General features: G+C 38.3%; 2 protein-coding genes across 2 annotated transcripts; one reads left to right on the forward strand and one right to left on the reverse strand.

Moving 5' to 3' along the window:
* The first annotated feature begins 3,893 nt into the window (after nucleotides 1-3,893).
* On the forward strand, nucleotides 3,894-4,829 carry LOC122200338 (olfactory receptor 56A3-like). Its single transcript, XM_042905893.1, has one exon. It carries the CDS (start codon nucleotides 3,894-3,896, stop codon nucleotides 4,827-4,829), a length of 936 nt encoding a protein of 311 aa, XP_042761827.1.
* A 6,454-nt stretch (nucleotides 4,830-11,283) lies between these two features.
* LOC122201071 (olfactory receptor 56A4-like) lies at nucleotides 11,284-14,140 on the reverse strand. The gene is made up of 2 exons (XM_042906973.1): nucleotides 13,889-14,140; nucleotides 11,284-11,979 (listed from the first exon to the last, which is right to left on the reverse strand). The coding sequence occupies exons 1-2, from the start codon at nucleotides 14,135-14,137 to the stop codon at nucleotides 11,284-11,286; spliced, it is 945 nt and encodes a 314-aa protein (XP_042762907.1). The 5' UTR covers nucleotides 14,138-14,140.
* Between the last annotated feature and the right edge of the window lie 11,739 nt (nucleotides 14,141-25,879).

The following is a 25,879-nucleotide window of genomic DNA, read 5'->3' on the forward strand; positions in this document are numbered from 1 at the left end:
TATCTAACCATTCAACAACATGGACAGGCAATACCAGTCCTTCACTGAGCATGTGCCTGGAATCCACAAGAATGTGTAGACAAACTTAGTGCATCCTTGGAGGGAGATGATAGCATATATGTACACGAATGAATGCACAGTTGTATATGTAAGTCTTTGACATGCAGAGAAATAACCCACCCCAGGCATATAAACAATATAGTGCCTCATAGGGCTGGGCTCCCAAAGGCTCCTTTTTCTCAGGTAGAGATAACCATCCTCTTCCTTAACTATATGCCTATCTATTCTAGAAGGGCCTCATGAGATTGATATTCTTGATTTCCATCTCCCTCTCAAGGGAACAGGAATGGACAGGTTCCCCCAAGGCAGCATCCCTAAGGCCACTGAGGTTATAAGAGTCTCAGCTTTACTGTTCAGATTTCCAACACCAATGGAGCCAGAATCCATGCTGTAGCATCCTCTGAAAGTGAGTCTGCGAGGGAAATCCCAGAGAGGGACATGCGGGGCAAAGACACCAAGATTTGCCAGAAGGCAGGAGCCTTATTTCTTCAGTCCAGATGTGTATCCCTGTTGTTTCCTGAGTCAAGGGTGCTTGAGTGGTCTAAACAGAGGTAGTAGAGCCTGTGTCCTGTGTGACAAAAGGATCCTTCTTAATTGCCTTGACCACATCTGGGGTTTCATGTACCAGGGATATAGTTAAACTGACGCTTATCTATGGAAAATTAATCAATGTCTTAGGATAGCTGTAAAATGAATAGATTTTTTTAAATTTTTTTAACGTTTATTTATTTTTGAGAGAGACAGAGACAGAATGAGAGTGGGTTAGGGGCAGAGAGAGAGGGAGACACAGAAGCAGAAGCAGGCTCCAGGCTCTGAGCTGTCAGCACAGAGCCCGACACAGGGCTCGAACTCACAAGCTGTGAGATCATGACCTGGGCCGAAGTTGGACTGTCAACTGACTAAGCCACCCAGACACCCCAAAAAATGAATTGATTTTTCAGTCTGAAGTCTGGAAATCTAGAGGCCACACAAGAGAAAATCTGTGTATATATACTTGATTCATCAGGGGGAGAAATAAACTCACTCTATGTCATGACAAAGATCAGAAAACAAAGATGCGTATAAGAGTGAAGAGAGGGAGAATAACTTAATTCAATATATTCTAAAAGCTGAAATGCTAATACTAGAAAAAGCTTCCGGGGGCGGGGAGCAGGGGGATGCTTTTCTTTCTGTCTCTGGATCCAGTCTAAATTTGAAAGATAGACTGGTGGGAATATTTCACAAATTTATCCAAATACCATGAGGCTAGGCAATCCTTTTCATCCCCTCCAAATCTCCAAGTCTGTGTTTCCAGGGTGTCATAACATAGTTCCATCCTGGAGACTGGGGTTAATTCCATAACATAGTTCCATCCTGGAGCCTGAGTTAATTCCCTGCACTGGTCTCCAGCTTCAACTGGCTTCCTCAGCCTGTCCCTGATGGAAGCAAGAAGTAACTAGCTTTGGGGCCTCAGTCTTACTGTTGCCACAGAGAGTCTCTCATTGCAGAGGAAGATTGAAAAAGGAAAAGAAAAATATATATGTATATCCAAGTACTTTAGCCCTAGAGCTGAGTAGATACTCATTGCTTGTTGAATAAATTATTGGTTGAAAAAAACAGAGAAAGGAGAAAAATAGAAAAAAAAAGACTTAAAAATAAGATGGAAAATTATTCCTTTGTGCTCTCCAGGCATTCTATCTTAGTGCTGGAAATAAGCTTTCCAAGACTGCTCAGAAAAAAAAAATCTGCTTCTTCTAGGTTTCCTTATGGATCCTCTTTTCCTGCAGTAGAGGTGTTTCCATGTGGCTGAATCCTCTAGAAATCAAGCAGGGATCCTACATCCAGTTTAACTACAGTGAGATTTGAGGTCGAGCTAAGAATGAGAGTGCTATAACGTTACTACATAAGATGTGAGCAGAGAAGAAGCTGGAACAAAAAATTAAGTGCAAAAGACAAATCCTGACAGGAGGAAGTAGTGTCAGAATTTGACACTGAAATTTGCATGTGCTGGGATAAAATTAGCTGGTATAACAGCAAGTCTACCTTGTATATACTGTCTCACTGACACAGATGAGACAACTTTCAAACCACTCTGAAATTTACCAAGGCATTGTTAACATATGCTGTCCTTAAAAACAGGAAAAGGAGTGGGAGCTTGTTTTGAAATTACTTTTGCTTCCCAAGACAGACACACAGTTCCTGGCAGACACTAATAGGACAACACTCCCTTGGTTTTGAAGCAGAACATCAAAAGGAATGAAGAGGAGTTGGCGAAGCAGAGGGTAATTCCTACTACCTTTCTCTGACCCAGCAATTCCCAGGGCCATTGGTAAGAAGGGTTGAGGTCTAACAAAAAACAAAGTGATCAGGACAGGAAGTGTGGGAGCAAGGACATACACAGATGAAAACAAATGTGTCATTTTAACAGCTACATCCAATGGCTTCTGATCATTGAAAACTAGTTTCAGTTCTTGGTTCATACTTCTATTAAAAATCCTTTCTTATCACCTCAGCCTCCATTCCAAAAATGCCTCGCTACTATGGTAATCAACTTTCAAAAATTGTTGTTACCCTAGGGGGATAGGTTTCTTTTTACAGAGATTGAAGAACGAAACACAATATCATGGCATTATACGGCTCAGGAATTCTGACAGACTATCTAACCAATGTTCCTTTGCTGATTAGAAGTAGTACAGTATAGGTGGCTAAAAATTGGGTTTTAAACGAAATAGAACTTTGCATCTAGACTGAGTATTATTGTAAGTGATCTTGGAATTTTCTCAACCTTTCTTCACCTCATTTCCCTCATTTGTAAAGTCAGGTAAGACATACCTCACATAGTTGTTTTAATCTCAAGTGAGATAATGCTCCAAATATAGATTAACACAGTGCCTAGTAAGTATTGAAAATCCATTGAATACACTGCAGACATTTTTATTTTCTTGTTAGCTAAACAAATGCAAAACAGTTAAGTTTAAATACTGAGGAAGCAGAGTAATTTCCACACATGGGATGACATCTGAACAGAACACCAGTGCCAGGTGAACAAATCTAGGGACCCTGCACAGCATGATTTTTAAGACTCCAGATATGCTGATCTCAAACATGTTGCAGGCATCTCTCACTGCAACAGGCAACTCTTTTTCATGACTTTCTTTGGATTTGCTTTTAAAAGTCAGCAGGAGAGGAGTCCTGGGAACACTTCACTTTCATGTGAATGAAGTTCATCTTCACCTACCCCCTCTCAAAATATTCTGCATACTGCTCTGTCATGATTCTTATCATTGTCTTTATATTTATCTAACCTTATCACCAAGGAAGGATTGTCACTTCCTTGAGAACAAAGATAATCTCTGTGTCTCCTGTATATAAAGGGTAAATAAAAAGCACACAGAAAGAAAGGAGTCACAACACTGAGCAGTACCTGCTGTGGAAACTGGGGACATTATCTAGGCAACTGGGTAGAGAGATTGAGAGAGGAATTACTGAAGACAAATCTCACCACCTTCACATTGCTGAAATCAGGGGGTCTATTTTATCACAATGTTCAAAAGTAAACATGCTGCTCCTAGCTAACTGAAATTACTAATTCGATTTTATAAGATTGTTTCATTAAGAAATTAGAAATATTCAGGAAATGAGGAGAAACAAAATTTGCTGAAGATTTAAATGAATTTCTTTTTTCTGTATGTAACATGCAAAATCCCCAGTTAAGGCAAAATAACCTGATGGAGCCATAAGTTACATCCAATGAACTCGAATTTTTTTATTTCATTTTAACCACAGTCAGAGGTTAATTTTGATCCTAATTTTTTAGATCATCAAAGAAAATCTGTAGAAACAGAATCCACAAGATGACAACTCATGGAAATGACTCCACTAGGGTTTCAGACTTTCTCCTGAATTGTTTTGTCAGGTCCCCCAGCTGGCAGCTCTGGCTGTCCCTGCCCCTCAGCCTCCTATTCCTCCTGGCCATGGGGGCTAATGTTATTCTCCTAATCACCATCCGGCTGGAGGTCTCTCTACACCAGCCCATGTACTACCTGCTCAGTATTGTCTCCCTGCTGGACATTGTTGTCTGCCTCACTGTCATCCCCAAAGTCCTGGCCATCTTCTGGTTTGACCTCAAGTCCATCAGTTTCTATGCCTTCTTCCTCCAGATGTACATCATGAACTGCTTCCTTTCCATGGAGTCCTGCACATTCATGGTCATGGCCTATGACCGCTATATCTGCCACCCACTGAAGTACCCATCCATCATCACTGACCAATTTGTAGTCAAGGCTGCTGTCTTTATTTTGGCCAGGAATGCACTTCTTACTGTGTCCATTCCCATCCTCTCTGCCCGGCTCCATTACTGTGGGAGAAATGTCATTGAGAATTGCATCTGTGCCAATATGTCTGTCTCCAGGCTCTCCTGTGATGATGTCACCATCAATCGCCTCCTCCAGTTTGCTGGAGGCTGGACCCTGCTAGGATCCGACCTCATCCTCATCTTCCTCTCCTACACACTCATACTGCGAGCGGTGCTGAGACTCAAGGCAGAGGGTGCTGTGGCCAAGGCCCTGAGCACATGTGGCTCCCACTTCATCCTTATCCTCTTCTTCAGCACCATCCTTCTGGTCTTCGTGCTCACTCATGTGGTGAATAAGAAGGTCTCACCCAATGTGCCAGTCCTGCTCAACGTCCTCCACCATGTCATCCCTGCCGCCCTCAACCCTATAGTTTATGGAGTGCGAACCCAGGAGGTCAAGCAAGGAATCCAGAGATTACTGAAGAAAGGGTGGTAATAAGGACAACAGGATCTCTGCATTTCTAATACATGATGACTTATAAATCAGTTAATGGAAAATTGGGTTGGAACTCATAGCTCAAATAAATTGAGATAGTAAGTTCAAGGAAAGAAGTAAATTTAAATCTGAAACAATTTCTTGACTCTATCCCTCTGCTTCAAATCCTAATGCTCCCCCAAGAAAAATCTCGCATTTCTCTGACTTTTTAAAAATTTTTCCCAATCTTTGGAGTTCTATTCTGTCCGAAATATGAGAACTCAGGAGGATGAACTCTATAGTTGAGAAATAAATCCCAGTTAATACTGTATTTACATTTCTATACAAGTAATTTTTTAAATATAAAACTGTGGGTATCAATGCCCTTGGTTGTAACATTGTTATTAATTTATTACTGTTTTTAACCTAGTTGCATAATGCAGTTGAAAAAGACCACAGTATTTAAATGTCAGGTCTGAATGATGAATAATAGCTAGAGTCCATAAGTAAATCTCTTTCCATTACCTCCAACTAAGCCAGTAATTTTCTTCTCTTCCCATCTTTGCCCAAGCAAAGACTGCGCCTTTTCTGGTGCAACCCTCAGAGGGCTAAGGCTCTTGCAAGAATTGCTCACATGTGGAGAAATGAGATTTACTGGGTTTCAGAGAAGTTATCACACAAAGCCTCTTCTTTGGTGTCCTCACACCAGTGTCTGTGCTTGAAGCTTCATCTTCAGAATTCGAAGACTCACTCTGCGATGTGCGTATAGGTTTCTGCTTTGGTGTACTAACATGTCACAGCATCAGAAGATGTCCCAGCAATGAAACGTTAAGCTATTAGGGCCTACTATTAATTAAGCAAAGACTTCCTAGGCAATTGCTCTGGTATAGAAACTTTGTTAGAGTTTGAGGGCACAAAGATGCACAGAACAAATATGCAATCATTGAGGAATGCATATGCTATTTTTTAGACAGAATATAAAGCAATCTAGGCCCTATAAAATTGAAGAAATATTTTTTTCCACATAGAAGGAGGTGGAAAGAAATGAGGTATAAATAAGCACAGTAAGCAACTTACAAAAGAGAAAATTCCTGAGATGGTGAGTTAAAAGTTCTGAACTCTAGTACTTGCACAACCACATACAAGATTGTGACTGGAAACAAATCAGTAGCCTCACTGAGTTTCAGCACCTTCATCTGTTACATGAAGACAGTGAACTAGTTATTTTAAAACGTATTGCTTGTTCTAAGAGTCTATGAAACCATGTTTTGCCTTTAGATAGGCAAACCCTCTCCTTTCTCCTTTCTCCCTTTTTTCGTTCAGTCCCTGTGGCTGTTTCCACTTTTCCACTGTCTCTCCAGCTGCTTTTTTTGGGGGGTGGGGTGGTGGGGAGGGGTGCTTTTCCCATACTCTCCCCACACCCACCCACCCACGCCCACCTGTCTCCATCCTCTATCCACAAGCAAAAACAGCTCCCTGCCCTCCACGGCTTCTCTCTTCCCCAGTTCACCTCTCTGAGCCGTGTACCTGGCTCGGTTAATCATCAAATCCGTTTTCTAGGTGTGCAAGATGGTTTAGTGTTGATCTGGCTGCATTTCAGAGACAAGAGACGCAAAAAAAACTTCCATGCTTTTCCGACACCTTGCCTCCTCCCCTAACAGGTAGGTGGAATACAGCCATAGAGAGGGTGGGGCAGAAGCCCAGGGCATTGTCCACAGGGGAGATCTGCAAGTAGCAGGGCCCGTGACAAAGAACAAATGGCTATTAAAAGGTGACTATCAGGATGCCTGGGTGGCTCAGTCAGTTAAGAATTCAACACGCTCAGGTTACGATCTCATGGTTCATGTGTTCAAGCCCCGCATTGGGGTTCTGCACTGCTGGTGCTTCTCTCCCTGCCCCTCCCCCACTGCTCCCTCTCTCTCCCTCTCTCAAAAGACACAAATAAATAACCTTTAAAAAGTTAAAAAATAAAATTTAGAAAGAAAACAGGTGGCTATCAGTCAAGACCTGGCAAAGGACTAGAGATCAATGTAGAGCTAGTAAATGGGAACTCACATCAGAACCACAGCAGGGACACGATCCTACAAACCAGAGACGTACAGGAGAAGAGGCTGGAGTTCAAATGCTGGACCTATTATTATCATGGTACTATAGATGGAATGCTACAGCACAGAGAACATTATATCTTGGGAAAATTTAATTGGAATGGTGCTCAACATTAAGCATCTTCTTTAAATATTGGTTGATTGCATAATTTCATCCTCATTACTCCTAGACTGGATGCCAGTGGAGGCAGATCTGAGCTGAAGAGAACATTATTAAATCTGGCTAGGGTAGCTGTAAATAAAGGAGACCTAAAACAATTACCTTTTCCCATACACCTTACCAGGTATTCCAGGATCTCAGATGGGGTGGCAGGGACAGCGGCACATTCAGCCTGGCTACCAAGTGGTTTCAAGTTTTCTATTGACTACATATTTAATAACATCTTACTGTATTAATGTCTTTAATTTATATTTTTAGTGAGGTACAATTTACATAACTGTATATTAATTTTAGGTGTACAATATAACGATTTTATATTGTATATATTGCGAAATGATCACTATGGCAAGTCTACCTAACATCTATCACCATACATAGTTACATTTTTATGATGAGAACTTTTAAGATCTTCACTCACAGCAACTTTCAAATATACAATATAGTTTTATTAACCATACATGCCCATGACTTACTTGCTTTATAACTGAAAGTTTGTACCTTTTGACCCCTTTCACCCATTTCACCCATTCCCCCCACCTCTGGCAACTATTAATCCGTTCTCTGTTTCTATAAGCTCAGGGAGGGGAGGAGTTGTTTGCTGTTTGTTTAGATTTCACATGTAAGTAAGATCATATGGTATTTGTCTTTCCCTATCCGACATATCTCACTTAGCATAATCCCCTCAAGGCCCATCCATGTTGTCACAGGTGGCAAGATTGCATTTTTTTTGGCTGAATAATATTCCATTGTGTGTGTGTATATGTATCACATTTTCTTTATCTATTTATCTGCCAATGTACATTTAGGTTGTTTCTATCTCTTGGCTATTATAAATAATTTTGCAATGAACATGGCAGTGCATGTACCTTTTCCAGTTAGTGTTTTCATTTTCCTCAGATAGATGCCCAGCAGTGGAATCGAGGGATCATTGGGTGGTTCTATTTTTTTTTTAAGTTTATTTATTTGGGGGGAGGGAAGGGCAGAGAAAGAGAGGGAGAGAGAGAATCCCAAGCTTGCTCCACACTTCCAGCACAGAGCCCAATATGGGGCTCAAACTCACGAACCATGAGATCATGACCTGAACCAAAATCAGGAGTCAATACTTAACCAACTAACTCAACAGGGTGCCCCATGGGTAGTTCTATTTTTAAGTTTTTGAGGAACCTCCATATTGTTTTCCACAGTGGCTGCACCAGTTTGCATTCTCACCAACAGTACATAAGAGTTCCTTTTCTCCACATCCTTGTTAACACTTGTTATTTCTTATCTTTTTTATTTTAAATTTATTTATTTAAATTCAAATTAATTAACATACAGTGTAGCATTGGTTTCAGGAACAGAACCCAGTGATTCATCACTTACAAATCTTATCTTTTTGACAATATCTATTCTAACAGGTGTGAGGTGGTATCTCATTGTGATTTTGATTTGCATTTCCTTGATAATTAGTGATGTTGAGCACCTTTTGACGTACCTGTTGGCCATCTGTATGTCTTCTTTGGAAAAATGTCTATTAGATCCTCTGTCCATTATTTAATCAGATGTTATTGCTTTGTGTTTTTTTTTGTTTTGCTTTTGAGTTGTATGAGTTTGTTATATATTTTGAATATTAATCCCCTTATCAGATATATGATTTGCAAATATTTCCTCCTATTTAATAGGTTGCCTTTTCATTTTGTCAATGATTTCCTTTGTTGTGCAGAAGCTTTTTAGTTTGATGCAGTCCCAATAGTTTATTTTTGCTTTTGTTGCCTTTGCTTTTGGTATCAGATCCAAAAAACCATTGCCAAGACTGATGTCAAGGAACTTACTGCTTACGTTTTTGCAACTCTTTAAATGTTAGAGTTGTATCATCTGGGGTGCCTGGGTAGCTCAGTCAGTTAAGTGACTCTTGATTTCATCTCAGATCATGATCTCATGGTTCATGAGCTTGAGCCCCACATTGGGCTCCACACTATAAGTGCAGAGCCTGTTTGGGATTCTCTCTCCATCTCTGCCCCTCTCCCCTGCTCAAACTGTCTCTCTCTCAAAATAAACATTTAAAAAAATAAAATACAAAGTTGTATCCTCTATTTTGAATATAAGAAGTCCATTACTCTGCTAAATTATGTTAATGAATGCTTTTATTCTAACAAAAATGACATAACTTTTAATGTTTGCTGAAACCAGCATATGAAATTTCATCAACAAATAGTACTATTTAGGGGGTGGGTTGGTGCTTTTTTTTCTTTTTTTTTATTTGAGAGAGAGAGAGAGAGCATGCCTGAGTGGGGGAGAAGGGAATAAGGAAGAGAAAGACAGAGAGAGAGAAAGAGAATCCTAAGCAGGCTGTATGATGAGCATGGGCTTGATCCCACAACCCTGGGATCATGACCTGAGCCAAAATCAGGAGTCAGATGTTCAACTGACTGAGCCACCCAGGCACCCAAAATAGTACTATTTTTAGATCAAGATTCCATAATCCAGATGCCACATAATGTGATCAAAAGTTTTGAGACAGTCAAAATTATTCATTGAAAAAGCACCTGCTATGTGCCAGACAAAATGCCAGATACAAAGAAGAATTAAAGAGCTTCTGATTTTAATGAGATTGTATTCTTTTGGGAGTGGCAAACAAGTATGGATCCAGGATACCCAACACATCAATAAGTTTCTTGAAGAAAGGTATAGAAATAAGTGGATAATTCATCAACATAATTCATATCACTCATCTAAATAGGATTTAAATCCCACCTATATACTCCGATGACTCAAACTTCTGTCGCTAGCTTAGATCTGGTCCCTGAATAGTGCCATATGTACAGTTGCTTACTTTTACTTCTCTATTTGGATATTTAACAGTCATTTTAAAAGTACAGTCATTTGGAGGAGTTTGGTATGGAAATAGAGTTAGGTGTCCAAAGCCAAATTTCTGATATCACATATAAAACTGGCTCCTCAGTTAATGGCAATTCTGCCTTTCCAACTGTTTTTCAAACAGCCTTGAAGAAGCAGACTCTTCATTATAGAGAACAAACTGATGATTACCAGAGGGGAGGTGGGGGAGGGCAGATGGGTGAAATAGGTAATGGCGATTAAGGAGTGCACTTGTGATGAGCACTGGGGTGTTGTATGGAAGTGTTGAATCACTATATTGTACACCTGAAACTAATATTACACTGAATGTTAACTACCTGGAATTTACATAAAAACTTAAGAAAAATAAAGGCTTGGAGTCATCCTTTACTCCTCTCCATCTTTTATATCCTACTTATGGACTCTCAGCAAATCTTTGACCCATAACTTCAATTTTTACTCATCACCTTAATCCAAGCCATTATTACATTTCACCTGGATTACTTAAATTAAGTCTTGGGGTCTCTGGGAGGCTCAGTGGGTTGAGTGGGGTTCCTGGGTGGCTCAGTAAATTGAGTGTCTGACTTTGGCTCAGGTCATAATCTCACAGGTTCATGAGTTCAAGCCCCACATCAGGCTCACTGCTTTCAGTACAGAGCCCGCTTTGGATCTTCTTTCCCTCTCTCTCTGCTCCTTCCTCGCTCACACACACTCTCTCTCAAAAATAAATAAAACAGGGGCGCCTGGGTGGCTCAGTCGGTTAAGCGTCCGACTTCAGCTCAGGTCACGATCTCATGGTCTGTGAGTTCGAGCCTGTGTCGGGATCTGGGCTGATGGCTCAGAGCCTGGAGACTGCTTCAGATTCTGTGTCTCCCTCTCTCTCTGCCCCTCCCCCATTCATGCTTTGTCTCTCTCTGTCTCAAAAATAAATAAACATTAAAAAAAAAAACTTTAAAAAAATAAATAAATAAAATATTTAAGAAAATATTGTCTTCATTGGTTCCCCTGTTCCTACCCACATCCCCCATGTTATATTTAAAGTGCTATCTCATCCTTGCCCTAGGAATTAAATGTGACAGTTACTCAGAATGTAAAGACTAAGAAGTATATGGAAGGTATTAAATAATTATTTAATGAATGGGTATTGAAGGATCATGATGGCAACGGGTTAGAATAAAAAGGTAATTGTTGCCTAAACATGTGTTCAGTGAGGATTTGAGGAGGTGATAATGAGGGTAAATATTATGACAGTGTCTGCAGAAGGTTTAAGTTCAAGATGAGGGTAGCAGCATGGATGTCATATGTGTTCCTCGGGGCATTTAGGTGAATCTATCACTAAAACAGACTCATAATCTGGATCTTTGACTCATATCTCTCAAAACTGGTACTTGAATAGTTTGAGAATCCCTTGCTTGATTTCCTGGGTTCGTACTCCATAAACAATGGGGTTCAGGGCTGGTGGAATGAGGTGGTGCAAGACATTGAGAAGAATGGGTATCTCTGAGGGCACCTTCTTTTCTGCCTTGTTTGTGAAGATGAAGACAAGCAGCAATGTATAGAAGAAAAGTATAAGAATGAGATGGGAACCACAAGTACTCAAGGCTTTGGTTGCTGCACCTCCTGACTGCAGACGTTTAACAGCCCTCAGGATGAAGCAGTAGGATAGTAAGATGAGCACTAGGTCAGAACCCAGTAGACACCAAACACTCACAAATTGGTAGAGCTTATTTGGGTGAATATCCCCACAGGAGAGCTTTGCTACAGAAATGTTGGCACAGATACAGTTCTCCACCACATTGCTGGCACAGTAGTTGAGCCTGGCAGCCAGAACTGGTGTGGGTAGTGTGGCCAGAAAATTGTGGAAGACAATGAAGATGGCTGCATAAATGACAAATTTTTCAGTAATGATGGACGGGTAGTGCAGAGGATGGCAAATGGCCACATAGCGGTCATAGGCCATGACCAGGAAGGTGGAAGACTCCATAGGAAGGAATGTATTCATGATGAACATCTGCAGAAAGCAGCCTGCAAGGCTGATGGTCTTCATGTTAAACCAGAAGATGAGCAGGACCTGCCAGAATCATTATTCTCAAAAACTGCATTCATTCCCACCCTACAGTACCTAACCTTGGGGGAAACTTTCAATGGCTTCAACCATCTGTATCCCCAAACCACAGCCCTATAATCCCAGCTGGGACAGTATCTTAATTTAAAATACCTTCTATGTGCATCCCAAGTAGAGCCTTATTTATACCCTTTTCTCCCCATCTATAGACCATGCCTCTTGTTTAATGTTTACTTCTAGCCTGTCTTCTCTTGATCCCCAGAGTTCTTACCCAAACTCCAGTTGAATGCATCACAAGAACACCAAACTCAGTAAGTTCAATATTTACATTTGGATACTCTCCACCTTCTCTAGACATATAAGAAATCTCTTTCAATTCTGCTTCCTATCTCACTATATGATATAAACATACATCCAGTTACACTTTAGAAAGTAAATTCTAGAGCTCTTGGATGTAAAGGTGGGATCATTCTGAGTCAAGGAAAATCTCCCTAGAAGTAAAAAGAATGTAAAAACTTGGAATATCATTGACTCAGACATTGAGAGAGGGCCTGTCAGTTGGGAAAGAATTAAATCTTTAAAAAATGGACACTACAGGAAACCATCAAAACCCTAGAGGAAAAAGCGGGAACAACCTCTCTGACCTCAGCTGCAGCAATTTCTTACTTGACATATCTCCAAAGGCAAGGGAGTTAAAAGCAAAAATGAACTATTGGGACCTCATGAAGATAAAAAGCTTCTGCACTGCAAAAGAAACAATCAACAAAACTAAAAGGCAACTGATGGAATGGGAAAAGATATTTGCAAATAACATATCGGACAAAGGGCTAGTATCCAAAATCTATAAAGAACTCACCAAACTCCACACCTGAAAAACAAATAATACAGTGAAGAAATGGGCAGAAAACATGAATAGACACTTCTCTAAAGAAGACATCTGGATGGCCAACAGGTACATGAAAAGATGCTCAACGTCGCTCCTCATCAGGGAAATACAAATCAAAACCACACTGAGATATCACCTCACACCAATCAGAGTGGCTCAAACGAACAAATCAGGAGACTATAGATGCTGGAGAGGATGTGGAGAAATGGGAACCCTCTTGCACTATTGGTGGGAATGCAAACTGGTGCAGCGACTCTGGAAAACAGTGTGGAGATTTCCCAAAAAATTAAAAATAGATCTACCCTATGACCCAGCAATAGCACTGCTAGGAAATTACCCAAGGGATACAGGAGTGCAGATGCATAGGGGCACTTGTACCCCAATGTTTATAGCAGCACTTTCAACAATAGCTAAATTATGGAAAGAGCCTAAATGTGCATCAATTGATGCATGGATGATGGATAAAGAAGTTGTGGTTATATATACAATAGAATACTACTTGGCAATGACAAAGAATGAAATCTGGCCTTTTGTAGCAACGTGGATGGAACTGGAGAGTGTGATGCTAAGTGAAATAAGTCATGCAGAGAAAGACAGATACCATATATTTCCACTCGTATGTGGATCCTGAGAAACTTAACTGAAGACCATGGGGGAGGAGAAGGGGGAAAAAAGTTACAGAGAGGGAAGGATGCAAACTGAGAATAAACTGAGGGTTGATGGGGGGGTGGGAGGGAGGAGAAAGTGGGTGATGGGCATTGAGGAGGGCACCTGTTGGGATGGGCACTGGGTGTTATATGGAAACCAATTTGACAATAAAATATTTTTTTAAATAATTAAAAAATTTAAAAAATGGACACTGAGAATGAGAGGGGACATATCTGGGAGCTGTGACAGACCCTGTGTGACGGTATGGACCACTCACTGAGGATTGTCCTTCAGGGGTAGTAGGATTTATAGCAGCAAAACAAACCACTATTTAAAGAAAAATAACTGAATGCTTGGAAGTCAATCCAGAAGGGGTCTGACCTTGGGGATGACAGTGAGGCAGAGGATGATATCCAGCACGGAGAGGATGGCAAGCAGGTAGTACATGGGTTCGTGCAGAGATGTCTCTTGCCGAATGGTGAGTAATAACACAAAGTTGGCCCCCAAAGCCAAAACCAGGAGGGGAGCAAGGACTACAGATAGCCAGTGCTGTGTTTCCTGCATTCCTGGGAAGCAAATCATCAGGAATTCAGTCACCTGGGTGCCTGTGTTGTTGAGAAATAGTACCATGACTGGCAGGTGGGCCTGAAACTGGCTGAAAGGAAAGACATGAATTCAGGGTTTGACTGTTTCATTAACAATCTCCTAACTGATGTATCTGCTTTTGTTCTAGGCTGTCATGTTTCTCCACAATTCTGTCGACATGAAATATGTCTACAATTTAAATTGTACAAGTGACTCTTTGTTAAAACAATGTCCTTAGCATTCATAACCTTATGAATAAAAAATAACTCCCTTCACGAGTATATTCCAACTCCACACATAAACCCAGCCACTGACAGAACATGCTTTGCTCTTTGTCTCAACTCTGTGTTTTTACATGTCATCTCCTTCTCCTAGAATCAACTCTCTTTCCCTCAAATAACTAACTTTTTCTTGTTGCATTCTATCTGGAACGAGAGTTATAGGTCTTAGAAATGGTTTTTCTTAAAAAAAAACAAAAACAAAAACAAAAACAAAAACAAAAACAAAAAAAAAAAACGTTGAAGGGGCGCCTGGGTGGCGCAGTCGGTTAAGCGTCCGACTTCAGCCAGGTCATGATCTCGCATGAGTTCGAGCCCCACGTCAGGCTCTGGGCTGATGGCTCGGAGCCTGGAGCCTGTTTCCGATTCTGTGGCTCCCTCTCTCTCTGCCCCTCCCCGGTCATGCTCTGTCTCTCTCTGTCCCAAAAAAAAATAAATAAAAAACGTTGAAAAAAAAAAAAAGAAATGGTGTTTCTTGTTACTCTTTCTGCATCCATGGTTAGATGCCTCCCCTTTCCATTGTTTCCCTATGATCCTTTAACTTCCTGAGCATGCTGCTATTAAAGCATTAATAACACTCTCCTATACAAATGGTATGTCCTATTTGTCTGCCAAAAAGTCTGTGCTCCATTTGTCAGCAATGAAATCTTATCTTTTTATAATAGCACAGAGAAAAGCGCCCCGCACCTGCTGACATAAAAGGCACTCAATAAGTACAAGTCAGATATATGAAACTGACAGATTGTTGAAAGCATCATAATACCCTTGACTCTTTTAATTTAGCATCTCCATATCTTGATGTACTGTGAACCACTGGCAGTCTTGCTTAATACTCACTAAAAAGCAGAACAAAGCAGAATGGGAAAGAAAAAAAAAACAATTAGTGGTGAAACCTAGGGGTGGAAACAATAAATACAAAATTACCTGTGCAGTATCTTATTTGCATCTGTAGTCAGTAAGTAGCTGCTTAAAAATAATAAAATAAAAACCATTATATTTCCTTGGTAAAGGAGAAAAAATAAGGAAATAAGGCTTCAAGAACAAGAGAAGAACTAACGGAATAGTTAAACATGCCCAAGGACAGGATGCTGCACAAACTGGAGCTTCAGTTCTCTTCAAGGATCTTCTCAACCATCCTGGACCCTCATGGGAAGAAGTTGCCAGGTTCTGCTGTTGTTCTCCTCTGAGGCAGAGGAAAAACCATCCCACCATCCCTTACAGATGAATTTTGGCGCATGTTGTTTGGGTGCCCCTGAATACACACACACACACACACACGCACGCACACACACACACCTCCAAATGATATTTGGAGCTCTCCATTTTTTTTTCTTCAATATATAGTGCGGGCTTCTTATCAGCCTTTTCTTTTATCTAGACCAGTGGTTCTCAAATGTGGGTGTGTATGAGAATCACCTGGAGAGCTGGTTGAAACACAGATTGCTGATACCAATCTCCAGACTTACCTATTTTGTAGTTTGGTGAGAAAAGTCAAGAATTCACCTTTCTAACAAGTTCCCAGGTAATGCCTATGCTGCTTTTCCAGGGACAATACTTTGAGAATGATAAAGCTACATCCAACTGTCATTAACTGGCCTAACCACTGATTTAGGCTAACCCTAATCCAAGACTGCCACCTCAGTTCAGCCAGCCCTAGCCTCAGCTCTGCTCAGCTTCAGACATCACATTGACTGCTTCTCCCATTATCTTTACTTAAATTTGACCACAATTCTGGCCAACCTCTGATCTCCCAATTTTAAAGTTATCTTCCTCCCAGGGACACCCTGGGAGTTCTATAGGTTCCTGTTTCATGGTTTTATCCCTCTGCCTGGATCTATAGTTCTTAGGCACCTTTCCTAGGAGGACCAAAGCTCATTAAAGTCAAGAAAAAGGTACACATCATTTTTCTTTGTGGCAGTTGGCACAAATCCAGACACTTAAAATATGCCTCAAATAATCAAATCAGAGACAAAGCTGAGCTGACCTTCTGTGAGCTCAGCTGACCCACAACCTAATGTGTTCATGCTCACACATTGGTTGATCTTCAGGTCTTCACATACCAACATCTGAGGATACAATAACATTCTTCTATATGAGCAGTGAATTAAACTGAAGTGCAAACTCAAAAGTGTCACTTATGCTTGGCTTTCCAACATACTGTTTCCAAAATACCTACAGAGAAATTCTGCCCCAAATGGCAGTTTGATCATCCAGCTGCTATCAGCCAAAGTGTGACTTCTCAACCTCTCACTAGCCCACTGCATATGACTCTGGTAAAACAGGAGATATTTATGTGATCTGAAGAGAAACCAAAGTATTGTGGCTTTGGCCCCTGGACGACTTTATAAAGATGTCTCTATAACAGCCACTCTCCTGTGGCTGGAAACATGAAGAGTTTGTTTGGGCATCCTGCTCCCATGGGTTCCTGCCTCCGTGCAGATGCACACACACATTTCTAATGTAAAAAGAGATTTCTGAATTTATACTCAGATGAAGTGAAAGAGCAGTGATTGGCTCATAGTTTCTTTTGAGGCATCTGCAAGTTACATGAACTGAGATGTATTACTTGTAATAGAAAGAAATATCAATCAGGGACTCAGAGGATGTAACTAAAAGACCCTTGAGAAAGACAAATGACATCAGACTTATGAAATGACTTCATCTTATATATTAGCTGCACTCTAGAAAAAATTGTTTTTAAAATGAGTACTTTATGATGATTTATCATTAATTTATATTAAGTTTTTCACACAGGGAAAATATGTCACTGAAAGGAAAACAACTATATGGAATCCTGAGTACTTCAAACAGTATACTTAAATAGACTAGTAAGTCAAGAATATCATCTTGACTGATTTTATTCTGGGATCTTCACCAAAATAATACTAAAAAAGATTGCATAAAATTTCATTAATCCAAAATAAGACAAGAAAGTAGAAGGAAATTAATATATTTGAGGTTATATACAAATAATAAGATGGTAGCTATAAAGCAATCAGCAATTGCATTTATGTAGATAGAGCACATATTCTAAGTACAAGACTAAGACTATCAGATTAAATATATCCATAATACTTACAAAAGATGCATTTTACTTTTTTAAATGTTTATTCATTTATTTTGAGGGAGACAGAGAAAGCGCATGTGGGATAGGGGCAGAGAGAGGGAGGGAGGGAGGGAGGAGAGAGAGAGAAAGAGAGAGAGAGAGAGAGAGAGAGAGAGAGAGAGAGAGAGAGAGATTGAGAATCCCAAGTAGACTCCATGCCATCAGTACCGAGCCTGATGAGGGGTTTGACCCCACAAGCCATGAGATCATGATCTGAGCCAATATTGAGAGTCAGATGCTTAACCAACTGAGCCACCCAGGTGCCTCTGAAAGACAAATTTTAAATATAAACACCAGAATCACTGAAAACAAAAGAAAGGAAAAAATATATCAGGAAAATACTAACCAGGAGAATGTGAGTAGCTATACTAATCTGATTAATGCAAACATTAAGGCAGGAAGCATAACCAGAGATAATGAAGGACATTTTATAATAATGAAGTGATTATAATGATGAATTGGAAAGTGTAACAATATCACAATTTCTATTAAAATAATGCAAAAACATTAACACAAACAAAAGGTGAAATAAATACACAATCACAGTGAGATTTCAACATGACTCTCCTAAAAGATGATAGAACAGCTGATAAAAAGAAGATCCATACAGATATGAAACATTAGAAGAGTGTAATTAACAAACTTTACCCAAATGACACGTGCAGAACATTGTACTCAGTAACAACAGTATTAATATTCTTAAGTAAATAAAACATTATCAAAATCAACTAAATGCTGAAACATAAAAAAATTTTCAATGAATTTCAAACTATTGAAATTATTCAGAATGTTCTCTGACCACAGTGAAACTAAGCTATAAAGCAATAATAATGTATCTGGAAATCCCATACTTCATACAAATTATACATATCTAAAAAACCTACGAGTAACAGAAAAAATCAAAGTGGAAAGTAGAAAATATTTTGAACTGATGATAATGAATATAAAACATAAAAGAATACATAAAAATAAAACTATAGTCAAATATATATACATATATGTATATTCTATATTACATTTAACATATTTTAATGTATTACATATGATAAAATGGAATATATTATATATGAATGAAAAGAAGAATAAAAATCAATGATTAAATATGCCATCTGAAAAAAAAGAACTAATCAAAAAAGAAGGAAAGCAATAATTAAGACATCAGAAAGATTTCCCAAAGATAAGAAACCTGAAGAAAACTATGCCAAGGCATATCATGATCAAATTGCTTAAAATCAATGATAAAGAGAAAATCATAAAAGTAAACACAGGAAAAAAGACATTACATACAAAGAGGAAAAGTTAAGGATAACAGCAGATTTCTTGTTAGAAACCATTCAAGTCAGAATATGGAGAAGCAACATCTTTAAAGTACCAAAAAAAATTTTGTTAACTTGGAATTCTACAGTTAGTGAAACAGAACATTCTGAACATTCAGAAAATTCTGAATAATTTCAATATCTTTCAAAAATTAAAGAGAGAAAAATCCTTTTTCAGGCATACAAAAGCTGAAATCATTCACCATCGGGAGCCCTGAACTGCAAAATATATTAGAGGAATTCTTTGGAGCAGAAAGAAAATGATACCAGATGAAAATCTGGATGTGCAGAAAGAAATAAACAGTTCCAGATATGATAATTACATAGGTAAATAAATAAGCAAACTAGTGTAAGATTTTCATACTATATATGAAATGGTATATCACTTGAGGTGCTCTGTGGTAACTTAGTGATGCATACTGTAAACTCTAAAGCAACAACTAAATTAAAAAAACAAAAAGTTATAACTAATAAACCAAAAGAGAAAAAGAATCACAGTGAAAAGAAATACTCAATCCAATATAAAGCATAAAAACAGGAAAACATGGAACAAATAACAGGTGTGATGTATAGAAAACAAGTAGCAAGGTGGTAGATTTAAATCCCACCATATCAATGATAAAATTAAGTGCAAATAAATTAAACAACCCAATTAAAAGGCCAAAAATATGAGTCTGAATAAAAAGCAAGACCCAATTACATGTTACCTATGAAAACACCACTTCAAATATACAGATAAAAATAGGTTAAAAATGAAAGAGTGGAGGAAGAAATATCATTACAAGAAAAGAATATAAGGGCACCTGACTGGCTCAGTTGGAAGAGCATCCAACAGTTAATCCTTGGGTGGTGAGTTCGAGTCCCATGCTGGATGTAGAGATTACTAAGAAGAAAGAAAAAGAAAGAAAGAAAGAAAGAAAGAAAGAAAGAAAGAAAGAAAGAAAGAAAGAAAGAGAGAGAGAAAGAAAGAAAGAAAGAAAGAAAGAAAGAAAGAAAGAAAGAAAGAAAGAGAAAGGAAGGAAGGAAGGAAGGAAGGAAGGGAAAAAAACTTTGAAAATAAAAAAATTGAAGATATAAAAATGAAACCTTTAAAAAAGAAATCAATCTCTCACATGAACATGTATATAAAAGTTCTTAAATCATTAGCAAATCAAATGCAATGACATATGACATATGAAAATGGTAAGTGACCACAAACAAGGATAATATAATATTTGAAAACTAATGTGATCTGCTCCATTTACAGAATAACAAATGAAACTATGTGAATATCTCAAGAGAAGCAGAAAAAGCATTTGACCAAAGTAAATACCCATTTAGAAATCTTAGCATATTAAAATAGGAGGGAATTTCCTTGATCTGATAAAGGATATTTCCAAAACACCTACGGAAGTCACAGGCATCAATGGTTAAATGGTAAAGACTTGTCCTTTAATAAGAAACAAAATAAAAGACAACAAGGTCCAATATCACCACTCCCTTTCAACATGGCACTGGAGAGTCAAGTCAGTGAGTAAATCTGAAAAAAACAGATAGCAAGCAGCAGGACTGAAAAGAAAGGAATAAAACTGTCATTTTGCAAAGCATATAATTATGTACTTCAAAAACCCAAAAGTAGAATACTAGAACTAATACATGATTAGATTTATCAACCAAAACATGGGCAAAACGCAATTTAGCTGTGTATGACAATAAACAGAAAACAAAGAACATATTCACAACAGCATCAGAAAAATTAATACCTGGGAATAAGTCTAAACAAAGATTACATAATATTTATCCTGAAAGATACAAAATTGGAACCTAAATAACGTACAGAAATGAGGTTATGGATTGGAAAACTTAATACGGTATGGATGTCAACCCTCCCGCAAAGTTAATCTCTAGATTCAATGCAATCCCAGTCAAATTCCCAGCAGTTTCTCCTCCACCATTTTTTTTACCAACTCCTATGTAAAACTTCATATGGGAATTGAAAAAGTCAGTCTTAAAGATGAACAAAACTGCATGACTTATATTGACTGCCAGATTTCAAAACATTACAGAGCTTTAGGAATTAAGATGGTGTGCTATTGACACAAGGGTAGACAATCCAGCCAACTAAAGAGTAAGATAGCCCTGAAATAGGCCCAGATATATCTATCTATCTAGATAGATAGATAGATAGATATAGATATAGATATAGATATAGATATAGATATATAGATATAGATATACATGATATAGATATAGATATAGATATAGATATAGATATAGATATAGATATAGATATATAGATATCTATATAGATATATATAGATATATATAGATATATATATAGATATATATATATAGAGAGAGAGAGAGATATAGATATATATATAGATATATATATAGATATATAGAGATATATAGAGAGATATATATAGAGATATATAGAGATATATAGATATATATAGATATATATATAGATATATAGATATACATTAGATAGATAGATAGATAGATAGATAGATAGATAGATAGATAGATAGATATAGCCACCTGATTGATGAGAAAAGCAAACTAAATGGGCCCTAGGGAGAAATAGTCATTTTAACAAATGTTAAACGAATTAACTGGATATCCACTATATACAAATATCGCAGATGGACTTCCTCTCTAAATGTTAAAGATAAAAGCTAGTGCCTTCGATGAGGGTCTCAAGGGTGTTTAATTTGGGGGCAGGAGAAATATCCAATGAGGGAGATAATGGTGAGTTTATGGGTCCCTAAAGCACAAAATTATTTCCAAGGGACAAAATTACGAGCGAGGTCATGAGAATAGATTGACAGTGCTGCGTGTCCTGTATCCCTGATAAGTAACTCAAGATCTTGGTCACCTGGGTCCCTGTGTTTTTAGAAAATAGCACCATCACCAGTGGGGAGAAGGAAGGGCTAGGTCTAGCTGAAATACCACAGATATGATTTCATTCTTTGGTGTATGATTCCTTCAATAGTCTAGAATTACCCATCTGCTGCTAGCCTAACCCCTCAAATACTTCTGCAATGCTTCTTTTGGAATAACCAGAATAAAATGTAATTTATCTCATGCCCTTCAAACATCCATCTGTGGTTCCCATGAGTTTATGGCTAAAAAATTAACAAAAAATAACTCTCTTAAGCTCAAATTTTGCTGTTTCCACAAATACATTAATTCAGCTACACCAGTATATAATTTTATGCTTGGCCTCACCCCTGTGACTTTACACACGTTCTTCCCTCATTGAAAATCTTCCCTGTTTTGGGGCGCCTGGGTGGCTCAGTTGGTTAAGCATCCAACTTCGGCTCAGGTCATGATCTTGCGGTCCGTGAGTTCGAGCCCTGCGTCAGGCTCTGTGCTGACAGCTCAGAGCCTGGAGCCTGTTTCAGATTCTGTGTCTCCCTCTCTCTCTGACCCTCCCCTGTTCATGCTGTCTCTCCCTGTCTCAAAAATAAATAAACGTTAAAAAAAATTAATAAAAAAGAAAAAAAAAAAGAAAATCTTCCCTGTTTCATTTTCCTAAACCCTTTTGTCTCATTTTGTCTAAGTGTTACATATTCCTTGATATCATAGTCCTAGACAAAGTCAGATTCCTGTCCTTGTCTGTTGCTCCTCTGTACCCATTAAAACCTTGAGCACAAACCATTAAATCCATTATCTATTTTATCAGTCTTCTAATGGTCACCAGTTTCAAGCCTCTGCTCCACGTCTCACTTCGCCTTTCTGAAAATTCTCTTGGATGGAAAGCTAAACCCTATCGTCAGTACAGAGCAACAGGATAAAACTGAGTGGTATTGAGGCCAAATCCAAACTCACTCTGCCTGTGTTCAATCTCTCACTTTGTTCATTGGGGAGATGCTATTCTAAATGCTTGGCCCTTTCAGGGTAAAAGATGCAGAGTAAGAGAGTACGCTTTTTGAGACAGGAGCAGACATGGCCAGTTGTCCATAAAAGGATGCTTGGTATGTGAAAATTAATAAAGGGAAACCTCATGAAAATAGAGCGCAGTAGCCAGAAGGGGGAGCCATACCATTCAACATCAATAGAGGAAGAAATGTCAATTTCCCAACAGGGAAAGATCTACATTGCATCTCCTAGGAGAAACTGGCACCCCAGTTTCTCTGGCAACTCAGCCAATGAGAAATTGTCATCACTCTGAACTCTTGCCTTTCTCCAATGGACTTTTGTTCAAAACAACTTATCTCAGCTTCCTCCTTCGTCTCCATAAAATAATGGTCCTCTCCTTTGTTTGTTTGGTTTGCCTATGGTTTTGCCATAGCATGTCCTGCATTGCGATTCTCTGCTATTCCTGATAAACTCATTTGGCTGGTAAAATAACTTTCTGTTTTATTTTTTAGGTTAACAAGTGAAATGTTGAAGAGCCCAGATAAACTCAAGTTGGTGCTTTAGTTCTCTTTGGATGATTCCTGGACCATCCATCATCCTGAGTTACTAATTCTGCCATGTTTCCCCCCAAAGCACAAGCCAACTGTTGCCTCTTATGGAAGGGGGGGAGGTCTTCTACACAGCTCCATTCCACCACAGCTGTGGGGAGAAGAGGAGAGTCTTAAATTAAGACAAATTTTCTCATCAGGAAAGTAACTTCTCCCTTTCCTCAAATCTCTGCATGTGGGCTCTGATTTCAGATTAATGTAATCCTACCCCTTAGTTAGCACAGGTCTGGACACAACTTTATGCAGTGTTAGACATCAGACTGTCCAGTGTTCTAATGACATGAACACTAGCATCTCCCTGTCCCTATTCCCTCGAGTTGGACGACCCTTTCCTCCAATCAATGTTTAAAGCTCTACAGCTATCCTTTTCTCAATTTTGTCTCTCTACTTGGAGCTGTAGTTCTTGGTGTAACTGACATCTTCCTTGGTAATACAAAAGTTCATGAGGAAAAATATCAAAGTCTTAGACATTTTGAACATTCATCACTTCACACAGAAAAAAAAAAGCCAGATACTTATATCTCAAAGTTGGTTTAATGATTTTCCTCTCTCAGTTTCTCCATTCAACATCGCTTCTAAATGCACATCTGAACTACACTTTACATGTTTTGGGCTAACCCACAGACCTTCCACCAAAATTATGTTTAGTGGAATGATGTACCTGTTAGAATAATGTATAGTCTGGTGGGTATTAATCTCTGCATGTTTGGATTCTCAAACATGAATATCTAAGGTGTACATTCTCATTCTCTTATACACAAGGTGGAATGAAAACTCTAAGATAAAAGTACTACTTCTCCTAAAACTGTTTTCATATTGAATAAACTTGACACACAATATTGCATAAATTTAAGGTGTACAGAAAGTATTACTTTGCTACACTTATATATTGTAATATGATTGCTGTTGTAGCAATATTTATCATGTTACATAATTATAGTATAATATTATTGCCTGTATTCCTTATACTGTACACTAGATCTCTATGGCCTATTTACTACTCATTTGAAGTTTGTACCCTTAAACACTATCAATCTTATCCCTCCACCCTCCATCCTTTGGTAACTACCATTCTACTTTCTGTTTTTTACAGGTTTGATATTTTTTAGATTCCACATGCAAGTGATACATACAGTTCTTTTCTTTCTCTAACTGACTCATCTTGTGCTAACTGTTTAAATGGATATTTTGAAGGTACTATGTAAAGTTTCCTCTAAGTGGAGGTCTTATTCATTTAGTAGTCAGCTGCCAGTATGTGACTCTTCAACTTCTTGCCTTATGTTCTTTGCTGGGCTCCCTGAAATTGCTAAAGATATAATGTTGCCTCTCTTGCAAGTCAAAAGATAACAAAGATACTTTGAGTTTCCTGTCCTCATGGTTCCTTGAAGTATTACATCCTGCACAAACATACCTACCTGCCTAAGCCTACACACATTCTTACATAAACCTACATACTTCCAAAGGTGAAGGAAAGATGTATGCATTTAAATACAAAAAGAAAGAAAAAACAGAGGTTTGTAGCACTTTGCCCAGAGAATCCCATGCTTGGAGTGTTTGACTGTATTAGAGATACCAGTCATTTAGAACCACACTCCTAAATATAAAATTTACCTCTCACATTCCATTTTATTATATACTTCATTCCACATATCATTTCATTCTCTCATTTTACTGCATTTCACATTTTGTTAATCTATTTCATATGCATCTGCTAAACATCTTTTATGTGTTTGTTATTCTGCTTGTCTCAGTAGGAAATGCAAAAGTGAGCAACAATCAGTAACCTAATAGGACTTATATAGGAGAAAGCACGGTATAAGGAAATGAGAAATTATGTGGAAAGGGAGTGAATATTATACCTGTTTTAGAACTATCAGTTCTGCAAGCTCCCAAATGGAATATTGTTAAAATGACTGAAGCTAGTACTAGAAATTTAATTCACCAGAAAGTTTCCATATGGGCCCAAGGAAAAACTGCGGGCAAGTGAGAGGGTCTCTTTTTAAAATCCGAAACAGAAATCAACGCTTTCTGTCCCAAGTGGCAGAAGATAGTTTCTTATCAATGAGGAAATTAAGCAAATCTTGAATTCTTATTTATCAAATAGTCTTTAGTGGAAATTCCAAGAGGACTCTAGATTTGGTGACTTTAAAATCCCTATAGATATGAAATTCTGAGTATCCAGAAATTAAAAAAAAAAGTGATTGCCAATGTGGACAATCTACCAAACATTTTTGTGTGCTTTAAGAGGTAAATTATAAAAAAAATTAAAACTTTCTAAATTAAAAAAAAATAAAATAGTAACATAAAAAATTGTAGAAATATATGTAGCGACTCTGTGAGCATATGCTCCTCACTGGGTAACTTCATATCATTTTTAAAATTTTTTCTGTTCTCTGTTCATGTACAGCCTAGAGTCTTTCATTGTGAATAGAGGTGCTTTTAGTCTGGATCCATTCCAACCAGACTATTAGGCAACTGCCAACATCTAAACTGAGGCAGCAAGACCAAGGTTTTAAAAGATGAGTTAGAACAAGAAACGATTGAGGGTGCCATGGTACAACATGACCCTGAGCTTTAAGTAAGGAAAGGATTTTATAAGACAGTGGTGCACAATAATCAAGAAATTGCACTGG

This window comes from Panthera leo, chromosome D1, assembly GCF_018350215.1.
Source record: "Panthera leo isolate Ple1 chromosome D1, P.leo_Ple1_pat1.1, whole genome shotgun sequence".
NCBI lineage: Eukaryota > Metazoa > Chordata > Mammalia > Carnivora > Felidae > Panthera > Panthera leo.